Here is a 22825-nt window from a genome sequence, read left to right as displayed (position 1 = left end):
ATGCTTCTATCTTTTTTTAAAAAGTGTAACCACTTTAGACATTTTAGAAAAAGCTAATATTATCACCTTCCTAAAATAATAGCTGAAGTCATTTTCTGCCAAAAGTGTTTTTTTTTTTTTTGTTGCTAAAATCACTTTTGTCAAAAAATTACGTAGACCATTATTTTAGGAAGGTGACGATACAAGTTGTTATTTAAACTAATAAAAATGTAAAAGCTAAGCAATACTTTAATTAAACAGGTGAGATCCCAGTCAGAAGGAAGATTTTATAGAAACAAATATTATCAGGACTTTATTTTGTTTACAATCATGACTGTACATGTCAGTGTACTTTTGGAAGGACTTCTTTCTGCCTCATCGGGATGATAATAAAAAAAAGTCTTGCTTATTAATGTAAATGGTAAATTATCTGCTAAGTTCCCAAACTTTCCAGTCTTAACAAAACATAAACAATTTCTTGTTAAAATTTAGAAAATTGACAAATTTAAAAAAAGTTTAAAAAAAAATTGAGATCTTGTCTGAATAAAGAGTATACCAAGTGTAATGCTTCATGAATAGTATTTTTATTTGCCATCCCGATAATGGAGAAAAGCAAAAAGCAAAATTTAAAGTTGCCTAATTCCTGGAGTTTGTCCAATGATTCTTTTCCAAATTGTGTGGAAAAATAAACTTCCTTTGGTTCAAACAACGTTTATGCTGCATGGTTTTTAAAAAATTCAAATAAAAAAAATATAAAAAGGTGTTGATCTATAGAGCCTGATGATGGTTTGGTTGGGGGGGGGGGAGAGATACGCATAGGCTTAGTTTGCTTGCGCCTTGGACCGGCTCTGGTCCCATTATCAGTAGTAAAAGTAACAAAGTACACAAAGTTAGCTCAGCTGCTCTAGCGGTTAAAACCTTATGCCAGACTGAACATGTTGATGAGCTTTCCCACGACCGCAAAACCTTCTTCAAACTAGAACTAAAAGGATCTGTTTAATTTTTAAATGGGTTTTTTTAGAGTTCAGAAGGAAATCCCATGGGATGTTACTGTATTCATTGTCTCTAAATCTATACTGTCTTTGAGTCTTTGTGTGTTCAGACGTGTTAAATAGTATTAAAGTTCACTCTAATAACACCCTGATGATAACCGCAGAGGAAGCACCGTTAGACCCGCGCGCTCTCACAAACACACACGCGCGGCTGCGCGCTGTCCTCGCGCTCACTTTGGGCGGATGCTGGAGGAAACACCGTTAGACACATGGAGACAGAGGAAGGGTCTCAGACGGCTCTCAGTCTCATTGAAACTCAGCTGAAACTCGAGTCTTTCAGGGGTTTTTTTTTTTGCTTTCATTGAGGTTTAAGCTTTTTTCTTTAGTTCCTTTTTTACTTTTTCTGTAAAATCTCTGAAGCTCCGCGCGCTGTCGCGTGGAGCAACAGGGGGGGTTCAGCAACAAGTCTCTGGCGCGATTGAGAGGAGTTTACCGGAGTCCCTTTGAAGAACCAGCTTGTCTGTTTTTTTAAAACTCGTTCTGGATTGAAGCTTTTTGACCTGAGAGGCTCTCAGCTGTCTGAGGGGTATGTAACCTCTATGAGGTGTTCAAGACAGAAAATTAATAAGTGTCAGAGTTCGTTAATGTCCTTAATTAATGATTTTTTTTTTCATAATGCTTATGTAAGAATCCAAGCAGGAATTGTTTCGGCTTTGGTATTTGTATTTATTTTTGAAATAATTCCATGTGGAATTTGAAATAAAAATAAAGATTACGTGAAGAAGATAAAACACACCACAATATATTGGAGTTTATGTATATTCAGGTAGCAAACACATTAAAAATAAGCTTGCGGCAAGTTATCAACTTTAAAATACTTACTTTACTTAAAACGAAGAGGAAAACATCGGCAAAATTCCATTCATTCTCAATTTAATTATGCTAAAACAGTTTTAAGCAATAAAGAATTTAGGAAGATTTAAGCATTGTGTCAGTCTAATATTTCGCAAAATATGGCTTTAAGCTCACTTTTTTATGTGGAACCGCCCTTAAATGTTAACAGGGGAAACAGGATGCTGTCTTTGTTTAGCAGCTTGTTTAATTAACATTTAGATTTTTTTTTTGCTTATTAAAAAATTAGTCTTTGAGCATCACAGAAAAAAAATGGGCATTTTCCTTTTAAGAGCTTGGGAACATTTTCTTGAATTTTGTGTAAAACGTGTGTCTGTAAGGTGAGGTGATCCAAATAGAGCAGGGATGAAGTGAGTCAGCCTCAGGGTTTTTTTTTTTGTTGGAACAGCCCTGTTCACAGCGGCTGGTTTAAGAGGTGGGAGTTAACCACAGCTCATTCCAGCCTCTCTCTTTTACTTCCTACTTCTGTTTGGGGTTCCTCTTGACATCAGATGGTCTGAGCCAAAATGTGGTTGCACGTTAAGACATTGGGGGTAGCTGACATCCTGACATGCCACATTTCTTGCAAATAATTTGGATCTTTGGGAGTACCGGAGTATTTTTTCAACTTCTTAGTCTGTATATAGATTAGATCATTATATTGAACCTCTTATACTTGACTAACTATTCAAACTATTTCAGCTTGTTTGATAAATTAAAAAAAGACTATGTTTACCTTAGTTTTCTGCAGGATTTCCCCCAGAAACCCTGTCAAGCCCGGTAGTGGGGGCGTTAGGGCAGTCCACCAGTAGTCCACAACTGTAGCACACCAATAGTGCTCTTTTCAGTGTGTCACCTATAAACCTAGCTTAATCTGTCTTTACTACCACTGTTACTGGTGTATAAAAACCAAACCCTATTTAAAATAAACAAACAACACTCAGCCTGGTGGGGGGCTAAGTAAAGCTTGGTGGCCCACCAGGCTGATGATACGCTGGAGGAAACCCTGTCATTTGCTTTAGTGACGCTTATCCTAAACTGAGGAATATTTGTCGCTCTTTGGAGTTTAAGTCTGATCTTATTTTAAAATGAAAACCTTTATAATTTGGACAATCAAACTAAATTCCGGCTGCACAGTGGCGCAGTTGGTAGCACTGTTGCCTTGCAGCAAGAAGGTCCTGGGTTCGATTCCCGGCCCGGGGTCTTTCTGAGCGGAGTGGGTTCTCTTCGGGTACTCTGGCTTCCTCCCACAGTCCAAAAACATGCTAGGTTAGGTAAATTGGTAAATTGGTTAATTGGTCCTTCTAAATTCTCCCTAGGTGTGAGTGTGTGTGTACATGGTTGTTTGTCCTGTCTGTCTCTGTGACAGACTGGCGACCTGTCCAGGGTGAACCCGCCTCTAGCCTGGAACGTTAGCTGGAGATAGACACCAGCACCCCTCCTGACCCCACTAGGGACAAGGGTGTTAGAAGATTGATGGATGGAAACTAAATTCCTAAGTTTTATGTTATCGTGTACCTTGTACCTGATTTTTTTATTTTTTTTTTTAGATGGAGATTTCATCTGATGGATGTTTCATACAGAAAGTTTATCATTTTGTAGCTAGAGACGTTCCTTGCCCACTTTGACAAGCAACAATTGACTTAACTAACTTGTTTGTGGTCTGGTCATGGTTTACTGTAAGAAATTGTGATTCTATGATTCCAAAACTCTCTACTAACAGGAGGTTTTTTTACTTGTCAGTAGTCATGATGTTTCATATAAAATAAATTAACTAGCCCAACAGGGATCAGAATTAGTCTAAATGTAAGTATATCGTCATTATTTGTGAAAATGAGCAACAAGAAATAAAAACAAACTCACTATGTTTTATGTGAAAGCAAAGCTTGGGTATAAAATTAGGGTAAAAACTTATGAAGGGGTGAATTAATACACTATTTACAGGGTTTGCTGTTTTCAAGATTCTGAAAGATCCTATCTTCTTTTTCTGTCCCGCAGGTTGTCTGCACCCATCAGTGGACATTATGGGTATCGTCTTCTGCCTGGTTCCAGTCCAGGTTCTGGTTCTGGTTCTGGTCTGTCCTGCGGCAGGTTATAATCTGGATCAGGAGCACAGCATGGTGTTCAACGGTCCTCACTCCTCGATGTTTGGATACTCTGTGCTGCTGCATCGCCACAGCTCTGAAAAATGGTCTGAATCTAATCTATGTTTTTACGTTATTGAACTGCCATTTATCTTCTGTTGAACCATAATCGGTCCTTCAACGAAACTCCATTAATCTGTAGATTATCCTACGTTAGTCTGATATCAACTCTATTCATCAAACGGTATATGTTAGAAATTTTTCTTGGATCTAATTGATTGTTAGTCACGTATTAACCATCTGGTCATCCAAGCCTAAAATATTTTTATTCAAATATTGTTTCTTTGCAGCCCAGATAAATTAGGCATTCATCTACTTTGGGTTTATTTAATCTTTTGTGCTTTCGCTGTCCATTTATGTTTCAAATGCACTAAACTGCTTCTAAAAGCTGCTTTTAGAATATATTGTTTGTAATTGTCTAACTGATTTTTGTTTTGTCACTAAATATCATTGCAAACAGTATTTGTGGATCATATATATTGTAGCTGTGATTTAAACCAAACATACTGCTGTTCCTACACATACAGATATTTGTTTGGTGAAACGTCTTTAGTTAGTGCAATTCATTAGAGGTCCATCCATGTGAAGACCTCTGTGTGCTGCTGCTGTCTGCATGCACGTTAATTAGTCTGTTTTTGGAAATAAAGAGAAGCTCTCTGAAGCCTCACACACAGCTCACCATTCAGACAGAAAAAAAACACTAACCCTGTCTTCATTTCCCCCCCGTTTAACTCAGGCTGCTGGTCGGAGCTCCAGTGGCTAACTCCTCCCATCAGCCGACTCAATCTCCAGGAGCCGTTTTTCGCTGCAACATTATGGATGAGAAGCGCAGATGCAATCGTCTTTCTGCTGGTCAGAGTTTGTTTATGCTGTGTGTTTAACGAACATCAAGGAAACACATTTACTAGTGATATGTGCACATACAGAAACACTTCTTATTCACAGATTCACATTGTTATTTTCAAGATATAACATAAAACTATAATCTTGCCTTGACTTTTTGGTTTGTTGGATAAAATCCCATTGAACTTTGCAGTTGTACCCTGACAAAATTTGACAAATACTTTTGCTCAGCTCTGTATTCACATTTTAAGCCCCCTTTAAATCTATTCACAAAGGTAAGAGACGAGTGAATGACTATCAAACTGGAATAATAAAATGGTTTTATAGCTTTTATAGGGTACTGCAAAGATGCAGGTCATGAGTAAACAATACATTCAAGTATACAAATACATTGACACTGACTTATTAACAACAAAAAGAGCCCATAAAAATCTGCATGTTTTGCCTAAGTGAAAACAACATTCGCCTTGTGTAAGTGACAGTGAACTTTTGTATGTGTGTGCAGACATTTTAAGTTGTGGGAAGACGTGTGAACCAGAGAGTGATCACCAGTGGCTGGGTGTTAGTTTGTCCAGACAACCCGGAGAAAATGGTGGACGTGTCCTGGTAATGCACAATTCATTATTTTAGCATATTGTGGCTGTTTTTTGACTTTTTCTCTGTTTATGAAGATGAAATAAAAAATGTTATTCCCAGTATGTTCCACGGCAGACAGAGGCTGAAAGTCGAAAAAAGATATTAAGACCTTTCTTTATGTACGCCACTGATCTTCCAGCTATCACTGGCAGTCTTTCTCTCTCTCACCCTTTTACAGCCTGGATGAACTTTTCAACATATGGTAGAAAATAGCTTCCTTTTAGATAGCTTCTGACGTATTTGTGCTTTCACACAGATAATGAAACTATCTCCTTTAGTAACAACTTCCACACCAAAAGGTATATTTAGCTCGTAGATATGATGCGTTCAATGGTAATTTTTGCTCACTTTTGACCAGGAGGGCAATAAGTCTGAAAATAGGAATGACTTCAGTTACTAGTTACCATCTCTAAATATGATTTCTGCTTTTGATTTATTGATTGTTGATTGTGGGTTCAGTTTACTTCTGAGATCTTAACACTGTAAAATGCCTGGACTGTCCAAACTAACAAGACTTGACACATTCTATATCTGCTGCACTTCTTGTGTTCCTAGTTTTTCTGCATGGCAGGAGACAACCAAGGCATTTTCCAACATGTAGATTAGATATAGACAATGTTGGCCAGCAACTATTGTGCGAAATTAGCTTCCTGTTAGCATGGAAACACTCAAATAACAGCAACGCCCAATGGAGAACACTTCCAAAAACATTTCCAATGACATAAACACCCTCCAATAATTTATAGTTGTTCAAGTGGTCAATAGGAATGTCTTTTCAGAATAGTTTCCTTCTGATTCAGTACTTCTGAGGCTTTGACAAAAGCAGTTGCGTCTTGGTGAAGTTATTAACCATAGCATGGAGCAACTGCACAACAAACAGCTAAATTTAAAACCATGACACAGCTTTCAGCCATGTGATGATTTCTGTTGCAAAATTAATAAAATTAATAAGTATACAACGAGACTGAAATAACACTAAGCTGCTAGCAATGTGATAATAGGGTTGAAGATTTCTGTCACCATGGCGGGGTCCCGTATGGCCGTGGCTGGTTCAGATTTATTGCTTAGGTTAGCATTTTCTGTCGCAATATCTCAGAGAAACAACGCAAGAACAGGCTATGACTGTCTAAGTCTAATGTGTGACTCAGTAATAGTTCCTTGTCAGATGTTGTTTGTGAGTTTCAAGTGTTATATGTGTGTATACGTGCGTGTTCAGGCATGTGCTCATCGCTGGAAGAACGTGTATTACTCAAGGAAAGACGGCCAGAACAACAAGCTTCCTAATGGCGTCTGTTTTCGTTATGAGAGTGACCTGACCTCCTACCAGCACTTTATCCCTTGCTACAAAGGTACACACACACACACACACACCCACCCACACACACACCCACACACACGCCCACCCACCCCTACACGCCTACACACAAGTGTTTTATCCACAGCTACATGATTAGGATGTCATGGCGTTGTAAGGGTTCTTGACCTTGCTTCCTCATCGAGACAAAGTCTGAGGATGAAACTCAGCTGTGAAATCCTATTGGATCAGGCACTTCCTTTTCTGCCTGAATTGTTGTTTTTAAAGCGCCCCAGTGACTTGATATTATGGTTCAAGATTAAGCAATCATAGCCATACCAAGAGATACAGATGTATGCGTGTGTGTGAGAGTGTGGGTATGTGAAAGCAGCAGCTGTCCAGGAAAACATTTCGATATAATTCGCTCACCTTCACATCTGACCGCTTCTGTCCATCATTCACAGACCACCAGAGGAAGTTTGGTGAGGATTACGGGTCATGTCAGGCGGGCATTTCCAATTTCTTGACACAGGTCAGTAACAGACAGGCAACATAGTTTCTGAAATACTTTTTGTTCAGTGACAGCATTTGCATCAGAGAGAGTTGATGTTAACCGGATCTGTCTGCTCCTGTTCTTTTTTGGGGGGGGTTCTCCGGAAATCTGAAATCTAAAAATTGCCCAATTCCAGTTACTGGTTTAATTCTTAGTACGTTTCTATTCATAATGGGTCATAGCTTTAAAAATAAGAAGCTGACAGAAACAAAGTTTGTCATTTTAGTTTCTATTGTTTGAAAAAAAGAGGAAATGTTTTCAACTTGTTTTATAAAACCTTATTTAGAAATTTATAGCTAATAAAAGACCATCACAATCTACTGTAATCCAGATTTGAAAGTTTACTGTGAACCTTGAGTTTTCAGTTTGAACAATTCAACACAGGTTCGTTCTCTCTTAGGATCTGATCATCGTAGGAGCACCAGGGTCTTCTTACTGGACGGGCTCAGTTGTGGTCTACAACACCTCCAGCAATTCGATGTCGGTGTATCAGGATGACGAGACAGGAGCTGTCAGCTATGGGAGCTACCTGGGTAACAATTGATCCTTATCCTGCACAATCAGTATAAACCATAAACTGCAGTTGTGTTTTATTTAGTTAGATTTAGATTTAACCGTCCTGATACTCTGTTATACAGTTCAAGCAAACTGGATCTCTTCATATCTTTACATTTCAAGCAGTAACACTCTGCTTAAAATGTTTTTTAATTAAAATATGTTTAATTCCAAAACATATTTTGGATTAAACACATTCAAATACCTTTTGCATGTTTTTCAAAGTCTTTGGTGTCTTTTCTGTATGCTTTCTTCAGTTCTATAAATTCTATCTCCATTATTTCTGATCCAAACATCTTCATCAGGAACCAGAACAAACCTGTCTATTGTCAGCTACATTTTTATAAACCTCCAATTCTGTGGCGTAAATATGCACAAATGTATTTTAGCAAGCATAGTTCTTGTGTTTAAAAGCCATTTATGTTTACTGTTACTTCAGGATTTATTATAAGTTAGAAATACTGCTAAAGTGAGCAGACATGCTGAGCTGAAAGAGGACTTTGTGCACCTGTCTCTTATCTCTGTTTCAGTTAGCTACACCACGTTTCATTTGGCTTTTCAAACACACATTTTAGATACAGTGAAAGTAGGGAGGGTTCAGTCTCCACACCACTCTCACACAGATGCTCCTTATGTTTTCATCATCATGCTCAAGATATTTATATTTGCGAGATACACCTAAGACCATGTTAAATGCACATGTCTGGAAGATTAGCTTAGATAGACATTTATGTTTGAATTTTTCCTGATTTCAAGGTGGATGCCAGATGCATCTATCATCTCTCACAAAGTATGCTGAGCAGGAAATCAGTCGAAAAGGTGTGATGTTCAGAGTAAAACACATAAGCTCAGAAGGAAATTAGTTTTAACAAGTTTATCCACTGATCTTGTTTCCCACACCCATAAACCTGTTCAATTTAGTTAAAGGTTACTTTCAAAAGGTATTTCTAATCTGAGGAACGAACCTCATCATATTGTAATTTACTGATTATGACTGTATGTCACATTACAGTTTTGGTGCTCTGTTACTGTAAACATGCACTTATTGATAGAATCGTTTTAAGTTTGAGGGTCTTACATATTTAGTAATTATCCAAGTTTTTTTCTTTTGGACACAATTATCAAAAAAAAATGGTGTCCTGAATCTGTGCTGTGTGTTTGTATATACTTGTGTTTAGATTTAGGTATTTGTTTTGATCTGGTGAGGACAGATCCTTCATAGCAGGGCTGTCAAACTCATTTTCATTTTGGGCCATATCAAAAATCTGAATGTTCTTAAAGGGCCGGTTGTGCCAAAATATATTGATAAAACCAATTAAACTGTAAAGAGATCAATAAGTAGCTACTCCTCTGGGATTTTGTGTTTTAGTGTTCTTTTTTGCAATCAAAATTAGAGATTTTGTGGTGAATATTTAGAAATGTTAATAAGAAATTTTGACAATATTTGCGGTAATGTATGATGTTAAATGTGACTCTTTATCACTCGCCGTATCAGTTACAGATTCAATGTTTTTGACCAATTTTGAGAAAATTTGCAGGAAAATCAGAAAAAGAAAATTGGAAATTTGTTGATTTTGTGTGAATTTCACAGATTTGTGAAAAACTGGAAGGACTTATTAATGTAATTTTGAATCTACAGGGCCACATAAAAAGCTACGTCAGGCCAGGTCTCGCCCCCGGGCCTTGAGTTTGACACCTGTGCTTTACACAATAAAACCTTAGAATTGGCAGAGGGTGTGCTTTCTTTTTCTCATGTCTATTTTGGGAGTTTTAATGTCACCTTGTCACAAATGTGTCATTCCCATTGCCTTATCTGGTTATGCATTTAGACCAAAGATACATCATGCTAAATGTCACATGCAGGTCTTTTATTCTGATCAAACAAGCCTACACAACATTATTTATTCACAAACAGAAGACAACCCAACTATTATACACCCACCCTCTTAGAGGTTTAGTGTAGATTTAAATACAAGGGGAAATATATAATGATACATCCTACAATGACTTGATTATCTAGTAAATGTTCAGTAAAGGCAGTATGGGTATTGGCGTGTGGGGTCTAACCTTGTGGCTCCCAACATCAACCTCAACTCATCAAACTGTGGAAGGTGATGAAACCATTTTCTCCCTAAACAGGAAGTGGTTTGTGTGAGTGGGGGTAGGGAGGCTGATGTCAGCAGCAGTCGCAGCATTGCAAAAATACATTTACTTCCTTTAAACAACAAAATCTAAGATGTGATTTTTATGCTGGAGATGGTGGTGCGACTGAAGTGCCTATTAAAATGAAATGTTTGACTTAAATGTGTTGAATCAGAGTAACTACTTCTGCTATTGTTGATATTAATTTCATTTAATATGTTTTATCCTCAGTTGCCAATGAGTGCAAATATGATGTTCAGTTCTTCTCCATAAACTGCAGTAGATATTGGTTTGTTGATAGTGCGTCCTGATGCTTCAGGTTACGCCGTTGGAGCCGGTCACTTCCAGAGTCCCTCTTCCATAGAGGTGGTGGGTGGAGCTCCACAGTACAATCAGAAGGGCAAGGTAGGTCCACGACACTTATTTATGTACAATTTTACTTCACGTGCTCGACCCTAATGCAATCTAATCAAATATCTGCTTTGTTTTTGTAACTGGGTGAGTTTCTTGAAGTTATCGCCTGCTTCGACGGTTGAAGTCAGTTTGTGTTTGCACATTTCAGGCCTTCATCTTCTCAACAGAGAACAGCAAAATGCTGACGGTGGTTTCAGAAGTTGCTGGAAATGAAGTGAGCCTTTCTTTTCATCATAAGTTGGAACAATGCACCACATTTTTGTCTAAAAGATGGGTCTCTTTCCAGCTGGGGTCTTATTTCGGCTCCAGTGTTTGTGTGGTGGATCTGAATGCTGATGGTTTGTCGGATCTGCTGGTTGGTGCTCCCATGGCAACGGGGACCTCCAGGGAAGAGGGAAGAGTTCATGTGTACATTAATGAGGGGGAGGTAGGAACATTCATCCATCCATCCAAGTAATATTTCTAGTTTCTTTCAAAATTTGGCTAAAAATATTGAGCAGTATGCAATGTGAGATGCAAAATATTAAGGAATCGACCCTGAATATGCTGAATTCTCACAAAGGCTCAGCTGAAGGAGGCGGAGTTTAAGCTGACTGGCAGCGATGCTTATGCGGCACGGTTTGGACAGACCATTGCTGACCTTGGAGACCTGGATGATGATGGTTATCCAGGTAAGAACCACACCTGCACAGCCTGAAGAAATTGTGACAGTGACAAATAATACTATTGACTCTAATAATGTTACTTCCATTTTCAGGCTGAAACAATTAATTATATCATAGCATTATCAAATTGTATCCATTATTGAAATAATTGTCAGCTAATTTAGTAATAGATTTATTTGTAACTGGAGTATGCTAACTCTAAAATATGGCATTTTCTGAGGGAAAAAAACACTTTCAGAGCAGTAATTTTAGATTTGGCATCATAGATGGGGAAAAAAACATCTATAATGTTTTATCAATAGTTTTATCTTCACCTGGTTCAAATTCTACAACATTTTTCTATTGAGTACCTTTTACTATCCAATTATTAATTGGCTAATTAAAAAAATAATCACCAGTTTAGCCCAGTACTGTACTGATTTTAAGTCAAGCAAATAGGACTTACTGAAGTATTTATTTAGCTGCAGATGCATCCTTTGCTATGTTATTGCATTTTAGGCAATAAATGCAATTGAATAATCTGTTTATTTGCAATTTTTACATTTCATTGTTGCATAAAATAAACTTAAGTGGTTTAATGAAAAATCTGCAGAATGTGCCTTTTCTTTTATCTGATTATTTGATTAATTGTCAGAATAATTGATGACTAAAATAATGGCTAATTGTAGCCCTAGTCCCTTTGTACGTCTACTTAAAAGCTCAAGTGAAGAAGCTGTGGGTGGATTTGTTTTGCTCCAGGGCACCTCAGCAGTTGTAACTAGGAAGAGCTAAGAGCTGATTTTCTCCTTTCTGCTTAGATCTCCTGCCTTTCTGCCCCTTTATCAAATACCACCACCGTTGTTCAGTGGCATGCTGGGCTAACCAACCCCAGGGCCACAGCCACCCCCCTCAGTGCCTGTTGTCACTTTCTGATAACAGAGCGCCATCCTGCCTTTAACACATTGCTCCTACACACACATATACAACACAGCCCCCTCACCATCTGTGTGTGCGTGTGCGTCTGGGTGTGTGTGAGGGGTGGAGTGTGTTATTAAGTTCATTAAACTGTAATGACAAACTGTTGCTGCTCTGTAAATGAACATGCCCTGTAATCTGCCACTGTGAGATAAAAAGCTACGTGTGAGTGCTTGTATTTCTCATATTGTGGAGACGTACACATTTACCCACCAACATGTGGGGCCTGCTAGGAGCCAAGTACTGTGAGTGGGTTTAAAATTAGGCTGAAATTCATTTGAGTTGTAGATAGGATTAGAGCTAAGTTGGTGTTTTCAGGAAATTAATGTGGTTCAGTAAGTCAAGCCAGTGTTTATTCTGGTGATTGAATATTTGCTAAGTGAATGTTTGCGTTTCCGTGTCAGTGTGCTTTTGGAAAAAGGAAAAGTTAAAGGCTTCTTTCAAAGAACTGAGGTTAAATATTAAATGATACGATTGTTTTTCTTCCCATGTTCACATACAGTGTTTAATTTAGACAAAAATTCACACCATTTCAAGTTTTTGACATTTTGTCATGCTGCAACCACAAACTTCAAAGTATTTCAACGGGATTTTATATAGTACACTAACAATAATAACATAACATAATTATGAAGTGGAAGGAAATAGAAACTTACTCTAAGAGACCAGCAGCTGTAATTTTATCTAACAGGAAAATTAATACAGGTAAAAAGATGTGAATATTTTTTTTCAAATAATTGCACTTCATGTTTGTATGCAACAAGCTTAACTTTAGCTGTAATGACGTTGAAAAATCAAGTACACAGGAAATATCACAGAATGCTTTACTTAAACAGTAATATAGTTTTTAAAAGCCACATATTATGACTATTTTAAGAGGTAATCTGTTGGTAAAGTTCCCCAACATAAAATTATACATTGCAAGGGAGAACATTTTTAAATAAAGAGCAACATACATTGTTTCCTGTGTGACAGTAAAAAAAGACAAACAAAAGACTGAAAGAAGAAGTCCTCACAGAAACAGTAAAACCATCTTCTGTGTGTGGTTTTAGATGTGGCTGTTGGCGCTCCACAGGAAGACGACCTCAAAGGCGCCGTCTACATCTACAATGGCAGGAAGGAGGGTATTTCACCAAAACCATCACAGGTACAAACATCAACACGGAGCCAGAGGCGCTTGCATAAAGGTGTTGCTGACAGAGCTGCGAAGCTCAGTGTGCAAGCAGTTCAGGGTAGCCTTTGTCACAATGAGCAATTAATCAGCTGATTCCATGATAAATTGAAATGAGCTACATAATTTTCATTCTGAGGCAGTTTTTTTTTTTTTTTTTTTTTACATCATAATCCGTTTTGTATCTGGTTTTGGTTGTGTGTGTTTTTTATTTCCACTTTATTTACTGTTTTTGATTGGTGTGTTTTCTTTTAGAAATGTAAAATGTCTTCCAGTGTGTTCTGCATAAAATTAAAATGTATTAGTCTTCTAGAGGGTGAACTTGCATTACCAGTATTTTACTTGAAAATGGTCTCAAAATGACAATATTATTGTTTATCGCACTAATTTCTAGGACAATTTATCACCCAGTAAACTTTGTTATTGTGTCAAGCCTAGCACTTACTAGTGAGACTTTAAAATTACTTAAATTATTTAGAAACACACTTTAGTGTGTTTAAATCAATAAGACCTAACAAGATTTGTTGTACTCTGAGAGTTTTTCAGTTTCTTTCTTGGTCACTCATGTATAAAGAAGTAATTTTAAGTTTTGTTGTGTATTATATGTATGAAGTAATACTTAGACTTGATTTCCACTCTGTGACCTCAGAGGATTACAGGGTCGTCCCTGGGTCATGACCTGAAGATGTTTGGACAGTCGCTGAACTCTGGGATTGACATCGACGATAACGGCTACAATGGTAAAGGATCCCATGTGTCCATATCCGCCACATTGTCTTGTGCTGTTCTCACTGGATCAGCGCTTAACGTGGATAAACTGTGTCTCTACAGACGTGGCAGTGGGAGCATTCCTTTCAGACTCAGCTGTGGTTCTCAGGTAAACTCATAAAAATACTTTATGTTTTCTGATTTTCTGATTATGGTGTGAAAAAGTTTTTTCTGGTTCTACCCCCATAGGACCCGTCCAGTGGTTCAAGTGAAAGCTTCTCTGATTCTGCCTGAGCAGATTGATCAGATGGGGGCGCAATGCCAAGATCACAAGACTCAGACTGTCTGCTTCAACGTTACGATCTGCTTCAGTGTCACATTTAAACACCACAGAGGGGCAATAGGTACATTACAGAAATAAAGAAAATTGTGTAATATTTTAAGTCTTTAAAGTCCTGTGAAGATAAGTGACATTCCCACTTTCCTACTTTCCATTTTAATATATATTACAAAAATACAAAACTATTAGTTTCAATGTTTAAGAATTAAACCTGTAATAATACATAACTTTGACTTACTTACATGGAAGATGTTTCCTCTTTTCTCCCCAGAGCTTCAGTATAATTTGACCTCCGACCTCCTCCATAAACCATCGTTCCCTCATCGTTTCTATTTCCACGGTAACGGGTCATCGAACAGCACGAGGGGTCATATGAAGGCACGACACGGCCATCCCAGCTGTGCAACACATGTGGCTTACCAAAGGGTAAAACTCTCAGACTCAAAAGCAGAAAACAGTAAAACGTGCTGATTCCTGACTAGATCAGTAGTGAAGATGTTTAGTGTTTTTATTTCACCGCTGCATGGTTTTATTCTCATCTACAGAAAGACGTAAAAGACATCTACACTCCAGTTCAGTTTGAAGTTTCCTATGGCCTCAGTGAAAAGAGGAGCCACAAAACCCCATCCAGAAAATTAGCATCCATAAAACCCATTCTGCAGCACAGCGCAGGACATCATAACACCATCACCAATCAGGTATCAATCTGTGTCACACAGTAAGTTAAATGTTTCATTTGCAAAATAACAAAATGTTACTTCATAATAGATTTAATTTTATATATACGTTGGAATATTGCAAGTGTATTTTTTCAAATTTAGGTTCTCTGTGGTAAAATGAGTGATCAACAAGGTATTAACATGGACTTTGTTCGGTGCCCTTCAAAATAAAAGCCTCTTATAGATTAGTATTTTCTTTCTCTACTAAGAAATAAAATATATAACAACAATAATATTAAAATCTAAATACTAAATACTACTTTGAATAACCCAGTTCATTAGATAAATTGATTTAAAGGGAGGAAAATAGCTGCTTTAAAGTCAGATACCTAATAGCGAACCCTGCTGTTAATCCAGATGTGTTTACAGCTGCAGCGCCTGCAGCACATTAGCTAACATCCGGCTCCTGTGTTTCACAAAAACAGAGCAGAAAAACAGTTAAGAAAGAGGAATGCACAGCTGGAGTGAGTCATGAGATCATTATTATTAATCATCTGTAACTTCAGGGTCAGAAGTCAGGGTCACAGGAGCTGTTTGTAAGAACATCAGTGACTTCTGCTTTCATTCATTGTTACTGGTGTCATAAACAGTATGCTTCTCTCTTTCTTTCTCTCCGTCAGACTCGGTTTGCTCGCTCCTGCTCTATGGTGAACTGTTCGACCAACATGCAGCTGTCAAGTGAACTAGTGCTGCCGCAGTAAGAACATGAGCACCCACACATGAAACAGGCACAACAAGTATTCTGGTGTAACTAAAAAAAGAAAGAGATAGAGGAGGAAACTAAAAAGAAAAGTGACAGCGCAGTTGAAAACACCGCACAAGTCAATGTAGGTAGCTATGCTTCAAGTAAGACTTCAAAAGATGAGCTCTTCCTCTCTGTAATAATAATAAAAAAAACATGGACGTTTTTCCCCTGTAAACACATGATGATAATTAGTTGCAGGCAAACAGAGAACAAACCTGTTCTGTCTTTAGAGTTCACTGCATGCACTGAACTCTAAAAGTGGCCAGCATTTTAATCTGCATATTTAAATACCTCTTATTCTCTCAGTCCATTATCTCAAGTTATATCTGGATGGAGATGAGCTGATATTTCTCAGCTGCACTCACTTCTGCAATTCTCAGTTAATTAAATGTACAGATATTCTACATTGTGAAAAGGGGATTACCATCAACAAGAATGGTGGCGTTTATCAGCAGATTAAGAGACGGAGGGAGGAAGCAGCACAGTGAAAATGAGATTCAAGATAACGAGACCATCCGCATTCAGTTAAGGGATTCACCACAGGCTGATTTAATACAGATGATGGAAATAAGATAACATGTTGAAGAATTAAGTCATCATACAGGAACTGCATGTTATTTATAAGTGGAACTCCAACATTGATATTTGTTGTTGATCTTGTTACTTGTCTGCAGACAGCAGAAGTTCTTCGCGCTCGGTTCGGGACAGATCATCCTGAAAACCTCCCTGATGAACTCTGGAGATGATGCCTTCCTGCCTCGAATGACATTGAGATTCCCAAACAACATCCACTACATCAAAGTGCTGCATAATGTGAGTTTACGTCATACAGAGAGAGGAAGAAACCATCGTTTGGTTTTACTAATTAAGGTCTCAGTTCTGGCTAATTTTTGATGTTTCCACTTTGGAAGATTTAACCTCTGATGTGGAAGAAAGCAAAAGTAATTGCTGATCTGGAACCAGGCTCATTACATTTTGTAAATCCCCACTTTAGTATGCTTCACACCAAATGAAAAACCAAATATCTTAGCTTTATCCCTAGAGATAACTTCTTAGACCTGGGTATCCTCTAAAATCTTCTTGTTTGTTTTCATATGAGCAGCAGGGCAACATGATTAGTTGTGATGTCACTGAGGAAGTGAACACTACAGACGTGAGGGTGGACTGCAGAATCACAAGCCTCGTCCTCCCAGCCCTCTCTCAGGTAATCGCATTGTTACTCATCCCGCTGTGCATAACACCTTGGTTTATCAATTTCACAACAGCTGCTTTCCTACGATAGGCCCCCTTGCAAAAGTATTCATACCCCTTTGAGTTTTTGACGCTTCGGCCACAAACATGTCAGAAAACCACAAGGAATCCCTGTTAGTCACATGTGGAAGAAGATGCTCTGGGCAGATTGGAATGAAATGTAATCAAAGCTTTCACTCATGGAGTGTGAATACAAATACACACCACTCTTTCCAGATGTTTATTTGTAAAATAGTTTTTTATCAATGTAATATTTCCTTCCAATTCACAATGGTGCAATATTATGTGCTAAGCTGGTGCCAATAACCCCCGATATACCTCATGGTTTGTGGTTACAATGCAGCCAAATCTGGTAAACTGGTAAACGTCGAGGACTAAGGCCTCTAAACGTGGGGCGTGCTAACCCCCTGCGCCACCACAGCACGCCCCACGTTTGGAGGCCTTAGTCCTCGACGTGGACGTCGCGGGTTCGACTCCCTGTCCCGGCGACCTTTGCCGCATGTCCTCCCCCCTCTCCTCGCCCTCTTTCCTGTCTGCCTGCTGTCGCAAATAATACGAGCCACTAGCGCCGCAAAAACTCTTCGGGGAAAAAAAAATAATAAAAAATCTGGTAAACTTCAAGTAGTGTGAATATTCTCACAAGATGCTGGATTCTAGGTCTAGAAAGTAGCTGGAAACAGTTCTCCTTTTGACAGCTTTACACAAGATCAAAAGAGCACCAAATTATAAAAATCATTCTTTAAGAGTATAAATGTTAAGGTCAAAAGCAAAAAGGTCACAGGTTATGCTTTTATTCCCCACCACATTGATTGTTCACTGTCTGGCAACTATGATTATGAACTTATGGAGTTGTTATTGCTCCTTAGCCTCCTGTCTCAGAACATCCAGCAGTTCAAAGGTGAAACCAAGAGACTCCTCCAATCATTAAACTTTAAAAATTATGTAGCTTTATGTTGTTAAAGCCAAAGTTTAATCAGTAATACTTGTATAACAAATTTATGTTAGATGATGATTTCTTGGTTAATGTCAAGTTGTCATAACGAAGACATTTTGAATAATGTCAACTTTGTATTAAAAGTGTGTCATGATTTACCGAATGACACTTTATGACAACAGTCATAAATATTCATGAAGACTTACTCATGTTCATGACAGGTGTTGTGTCATGTTTATGACGGAGTCATGACTGTCTTCAAATCAAATAAAGTGTTACACCCTTTTTTTTTTTGCAGATGAATATCAGTTTTCTGTTGGATGTCAGTCAGAACAGCACGCCTGGCGACATTCACATTAACATCAACACCAGCAGGTAATGACCTCACCGTTGCCCCTGATGTCATCACTGAAGCTTAGCTTTAAAGCAGTGATCCTACAGAAGAGATGTCTTCAGGCTATTACAGATAAAATCCATTAAAAGAAATGTTTTTGTTTTTCCATTTGCAGTGACAATTACGAGATGGATGAGTTTCTCCGAGATAACAGCATGACTCTTGTTCTTCCTCTGAAACATGGAGTTGGTGTCAGCATCCACGGGTCAGTCAAATTTAGATACATTACAGCTGAAATAAAAGGAGAGAGATGAAAATATACAAAATTGTAGGTAGGAAAACATTAGAGATGCTTCATAGCCAGCTGAATGTCCTTCTTTGTGTTTACAGTTTTGTGACTCCAAAGTCTTTTGTGTTTGGCGATGAAGACTTGATTCCAGCTGATTGCTACCCTGAAAAATTCAACTACACATTTAAGGTAAGTTCAGATGTTTCTTTAAGTGTGTTCAGTAGTTACAGGTGACATAGCATCAAAAATGTTCCTCCTATTTTAGTAATTTATTTTGTATTTATTTCACTTAGCTTTGATGATTGTGACTTACAGCTAATGACAACAGAAAATTCAACTGCTCCAAAGATCAGATTAATGGTCTGTTTTTTGACCATTAAAAACAGATTTTTAAAGCGAAAAGCTAATATTGTTGTCTATGTGATTATAGAACATCAACTTGACTTTATCCAAGCTGTTGCATTTTCTTTGTAAATCCATTATTAAACCAGGGACAAGATAGAAGTTGTTTTTAGGAGAAAAAGTACTGGACTGGCAAATTACTTTTCTTATTTTAATTTTTTTCAAGACAAATAATATTACATTTGTCTGAGAAATGATCTTATGGTTTTCATTCCCTTTACATATTCTTAAAAAATAAATGCTTGAAATATATAACTGTGTAATGAATCTGCGGTATATAGAGTATGAGTCTGGCTTTTTGCACTAAATTACTCAAATTAATATTTTGATTATATTTTCATATTGAGACGAACATCTTGCATATACTTGCTACTGATTCTTCGAGAGCTCTGTTATTATTACTATTATTATTGTCTGTTATTTTGTTTTCATGCAGGTGTTAAACTTTGGACCCAGCAAGGCGTTAAACACAGTGGTTCAGATTGCACTGCCAAAAATCCTGGCACCGTACCCACACAGACTGCTTCAGCTCATCGACTGGAAGGTAAAAACATCAACAGAGTCCAAGTTTCTATCACTCCTAATGCCGAGGAAAGCAAAATGACTATAGTGGTAGCACTAGATAATGCGTGTTGACGACATTTTGGAAAGGATCTTTCATAATAACGTCATTTTTTGTCTCTTTCTGTAGTCATCACATGGTTCGTGCTCAATAAGTGACAAAACGATTTCAGTCAGTGAGGACTGCAACGTTCCCCAGGCTTCATTCATCAAACAGATCATTTTCTTCTTCTCTCCCACCACCACCCGCACAATGGTAAGACGATCTTTTCTTCTCAGAAATATGTGATTCGGTATGTAGGTAGCAGTTCATCAGGCAAACAGAGGCAGCCAAGGTTACATGAATGTTTAAATGCTGAAGTCACAGTGGCACCAAAGAAAATGTCAGGTCGTAAATAAAGCAGGATTAGAAATGCATCAATCAGAATTTGAGATCTCTGGACTTGAGCTGTTTATCTACTGATTTCAGGTGATTCAAATATATTTTTAGCAGCTATAATATGTGATTATATTACATTTTGTAACTTTTTCAAATCAGACTTTAAACTACTTTTCCTATGTTAAAAACTGGAAATCATTTGTGACCATCAGTTTACACAAAAAATGAAAAAATTGTAAAACAAAATAGAATATTTCTACATTTTTATCAATTAAAGTTTTACTGACATATTTCTGTATTTTTCTTTATTGTAGCCTGAATGAACCACAGACATGTTGCAAAATACAGGTTCCTCTTAACCTTTTGTGCCGCCCCTGACATCTATTTTAAACGTTTCACTAATAATGAGAACACTGAGTCTTCCCCCAGGATCAGCATGAACAGTGAAAGGTGTTTGTTGTCAGCTCAACAAAGCACAGGCATGGTGCATTCACTGGTCAGGAAAAGATCAGATTTTTGATTTCTGAGCAGCAGGTCGCCAGTGAGGCGAGATGTAGTCGTGAATTACTGCTCCCCTATCCAGGTGACAAACTGACTTTCATTAGTTTTAAACTATTTTACATATGTGTGTTTGTGTAGTTCTGTGGCCGTGTCGATAATCTGTGTGAGCACCTGGTGTGTCGTCTTGGTAACCTGGATGCGGGCAGAGATGCTACCATCCAGCTGGAAATCAGCCTGAATCCTGCTGTGCTGCTGCAAGCACCGGTAACCACTTCAGATGATCTTACTGTACAAGTTGAATGTTTCTTTTTGTTTTTTGAAGTAATTGCAGACTAATTGTTTATTCCGACACCAGACCAACATGTTGTTAAACTGACATTCATTAATTTAGGGATTTCTAACCCAATTGTGCCTTCAGTCCTTTAAACATGAAGTATGAATTGTATTAAAAAGTGTTAGTTTGTGAAAATAAATATTGCATACACTGCAAAAACACAAAATCTTACTAAGTATTTTTAGTCCAGTTTCGAGTGCAAATATATAAGTGCACTTGAAATAAGTCAAAACTGACCTACAAGTAATGTTTCAGCAAGATATACAAGCTTGTTTTAAGTCAATAAGTCCTTAATATTGATGAAAAGGGACTAGTTATAAGTGGAATAATCTACCTTAATTTTATCATTAAAAATAAGGAATTACTGTATTAACTTTAATCAAGCACATATTTCCTGCTGAAAAGTTACTTAGGTAAATTAGGTTTGAATTATTTCAAGTGGACTAAGATAAAAGATATTTGCACTAGAAACTGGACCAGAAATATGTGGTAAGATTTAATGTTTTTGCTGCATATCTGCAAAAATTTAATCAGTTTCTGCTGACATTTAAGCAGGCTGCTCTCCATGTTACAAATAAACGCTGCTTTCTGTCTCAGGGCCGTCATCATGTTATGAAGTTGGAGAGCACAGCAAACGTGTTGTCGCCCAGAGAAGATGCTCACACTGTCCTAATCAAGGATCAACCTGCACTGGTAAAATACCTGAAAACAGGAAACCCAAGTCTAACGCTGAATACTGTGTGTCTATATAAACAAGGCTTTGTTAAGGCGCTGCATTTCCGCCCCAAATTGTTTAGGGCATTACAACAGGTCTGGTTGTTAAAAAGTGTTAATAATTTCCAGGTGGTGGTGGAAGCTGTTTTTACTCAGAAACCCTCAATGGCTGTGAAGATTTTCATTATCGCCGTCAGTTTAGTTTTAGGACTGATCATCTTGACTGCTCTCATCTGGTGTTTGTATAAGGTAACTAGCTCATTTTAAACACCCAGTATGGATTTTTAATGAGGAAACATATATTCACACTGTTTGCTGTTATTTTAAGAGTATAAAATCTCTTAAAATTCTGTGTAACAAAGTAAAAATTAATAGGGACCATTTGTTTGTCTGATTCACAGTGTGGCTTCTTTAAGAGGAACTTCAAGAAGCAGGAAGAGTTAAATAGAGACAGCTGGGACTACGTTCCCAAACTCAACAAGAGGGAGAGCTCTACTTAAACTCATCTGCTGCCTCTCGCTGTGACGTCAGGGCATTAGCAGCGGGCAGAGTTCACTACAAAGCTGTGCAAAAACTTTGCAGCAATGACGGATGAGGATGAAAGCATCCTGAATGCACCTGAACTGATAAACCAAATGTGCCTTCACAAAGGAGAGACTGGCCTTGAGGAAGACCGCAGCACTGGATGGATGGATGGATGGATGGATGGATGGATGGATGGATGGATGGATGGATGGATGGATGGATGGATGGATGGATGGATGGATGGATGGATGGATGGATGGATGGATGGACGGACGGATAACTAAAACAGCTTCCTGTGTTGTGGACGAACACTGGAGAAGAACCAAACCAAGTGACTTTCTGATGATCTCAGGGGATTGGAAACCTTGCTCCTGATTGGTTCATACCTTTGGAATAAGCTCCTTCATTTTGTTTACCTGCTGGTCAGCAGTGATGGAGCACGAGACTCACTGGTTGCGTCATCCAACAGCTGCAGTCGACACTCGACTGCAGCGGGCTGCAGGAGTGTGCAGGAAAAGGGAAGCAATGCAAATTTTGTGTTCTGAAAGCGGGACACAGATAAAAAAAAATGCTGGGAAATGGGATACAATGCTGCTTCTTCTTCTTCTTTTTTTATTTTGCCGTTTTCCCTTTTGTCACTGGTATGCTTGCGTCTGCTCCTTTAGCAGAATTTTGTGGCACATCTAGATAACAAATTAAGTAAATCCACATATTTTCATTGTTCACCTAGACAAAAAGTTGTCTTGGCAGTGCCGACAACTAACCAAGTAAAGCATCCTGTCTTTCAGATGTGTTGGGGGAAAAAAAAATCAGCATTTAAGAAAATCAGCATTTAAGGCCACCTTAAATCAGCATT

The 22825-nt window shown here is 38.0% G+C and overlaps 1 protein-coding gene across 1 annotated transcript; it reads left to right on the top strand.

Moving 5' to 3' along the window:
* Positions 1-1200: 1200 nt before the first annotated feature.
* On the top strand, positions 1201-22179 carry itga4 (integrin alpha 4). Its single transcript, XM_032567983.1, has 29 exons — positions 1201-1557; positions 3861-4053; positions 4743-4858; positions 5355-5455; positions 6702-6834; positions 7244-7311; positions 7733-7865; positions 10349-10434; positions 10592-10657; positions 10730-10870; positions 11006-11114; positions 13115-13209; positions 13883-13973; positions 14065-14110; positions 14191-14345; positions 14553-14707; positions 14827-14979; positions 15621-15697; positions 16420-16558; positions 16848-16949; positions 18229-18305; positions 18440-18529; positions 18655-18742; positions 19392-19499; positions 19647-19772; positions 20535-20660; positions 21328-21423; positions 21574-21693; positions 21846-22179. The coding sequence occupies exons 2-29, from the start codon at positions 3887-3889 to the stop codon at positions 21942-21944; spliced, it is 3063 nt and encodes a 1020-aa protein (XP_032423874.1). The 5' UTR covers positions 1201-1557; positions 3861-3886; the 3' UTR covers positions 21945-22179.
* The last annotated feature ends 646 nt before the right edge of the window (positions 22180-22825 follow it).

The sequence above is a fragment of the Xiphophorus hellerii genome, chromosome 7 (assembly GCF_003331165.1).
Source record: "Xiphophorus hellerii strain 12219 chromosome 7, Xiphophorus_hellerii-4.1, whole genome shotgun sequence".
Taxonomy (NCBI): Eukaryota; Metazoa; Chordata; class Actinopteri; order Cyprinodontiformes; family Poeciliidae; genus Xiphophorus; species Xiphophorus hellerii.
Note: the sequence above shows the minus strand (reverse complement) of the source record. Positions and strands in the feature narration are given on the sequence as shown.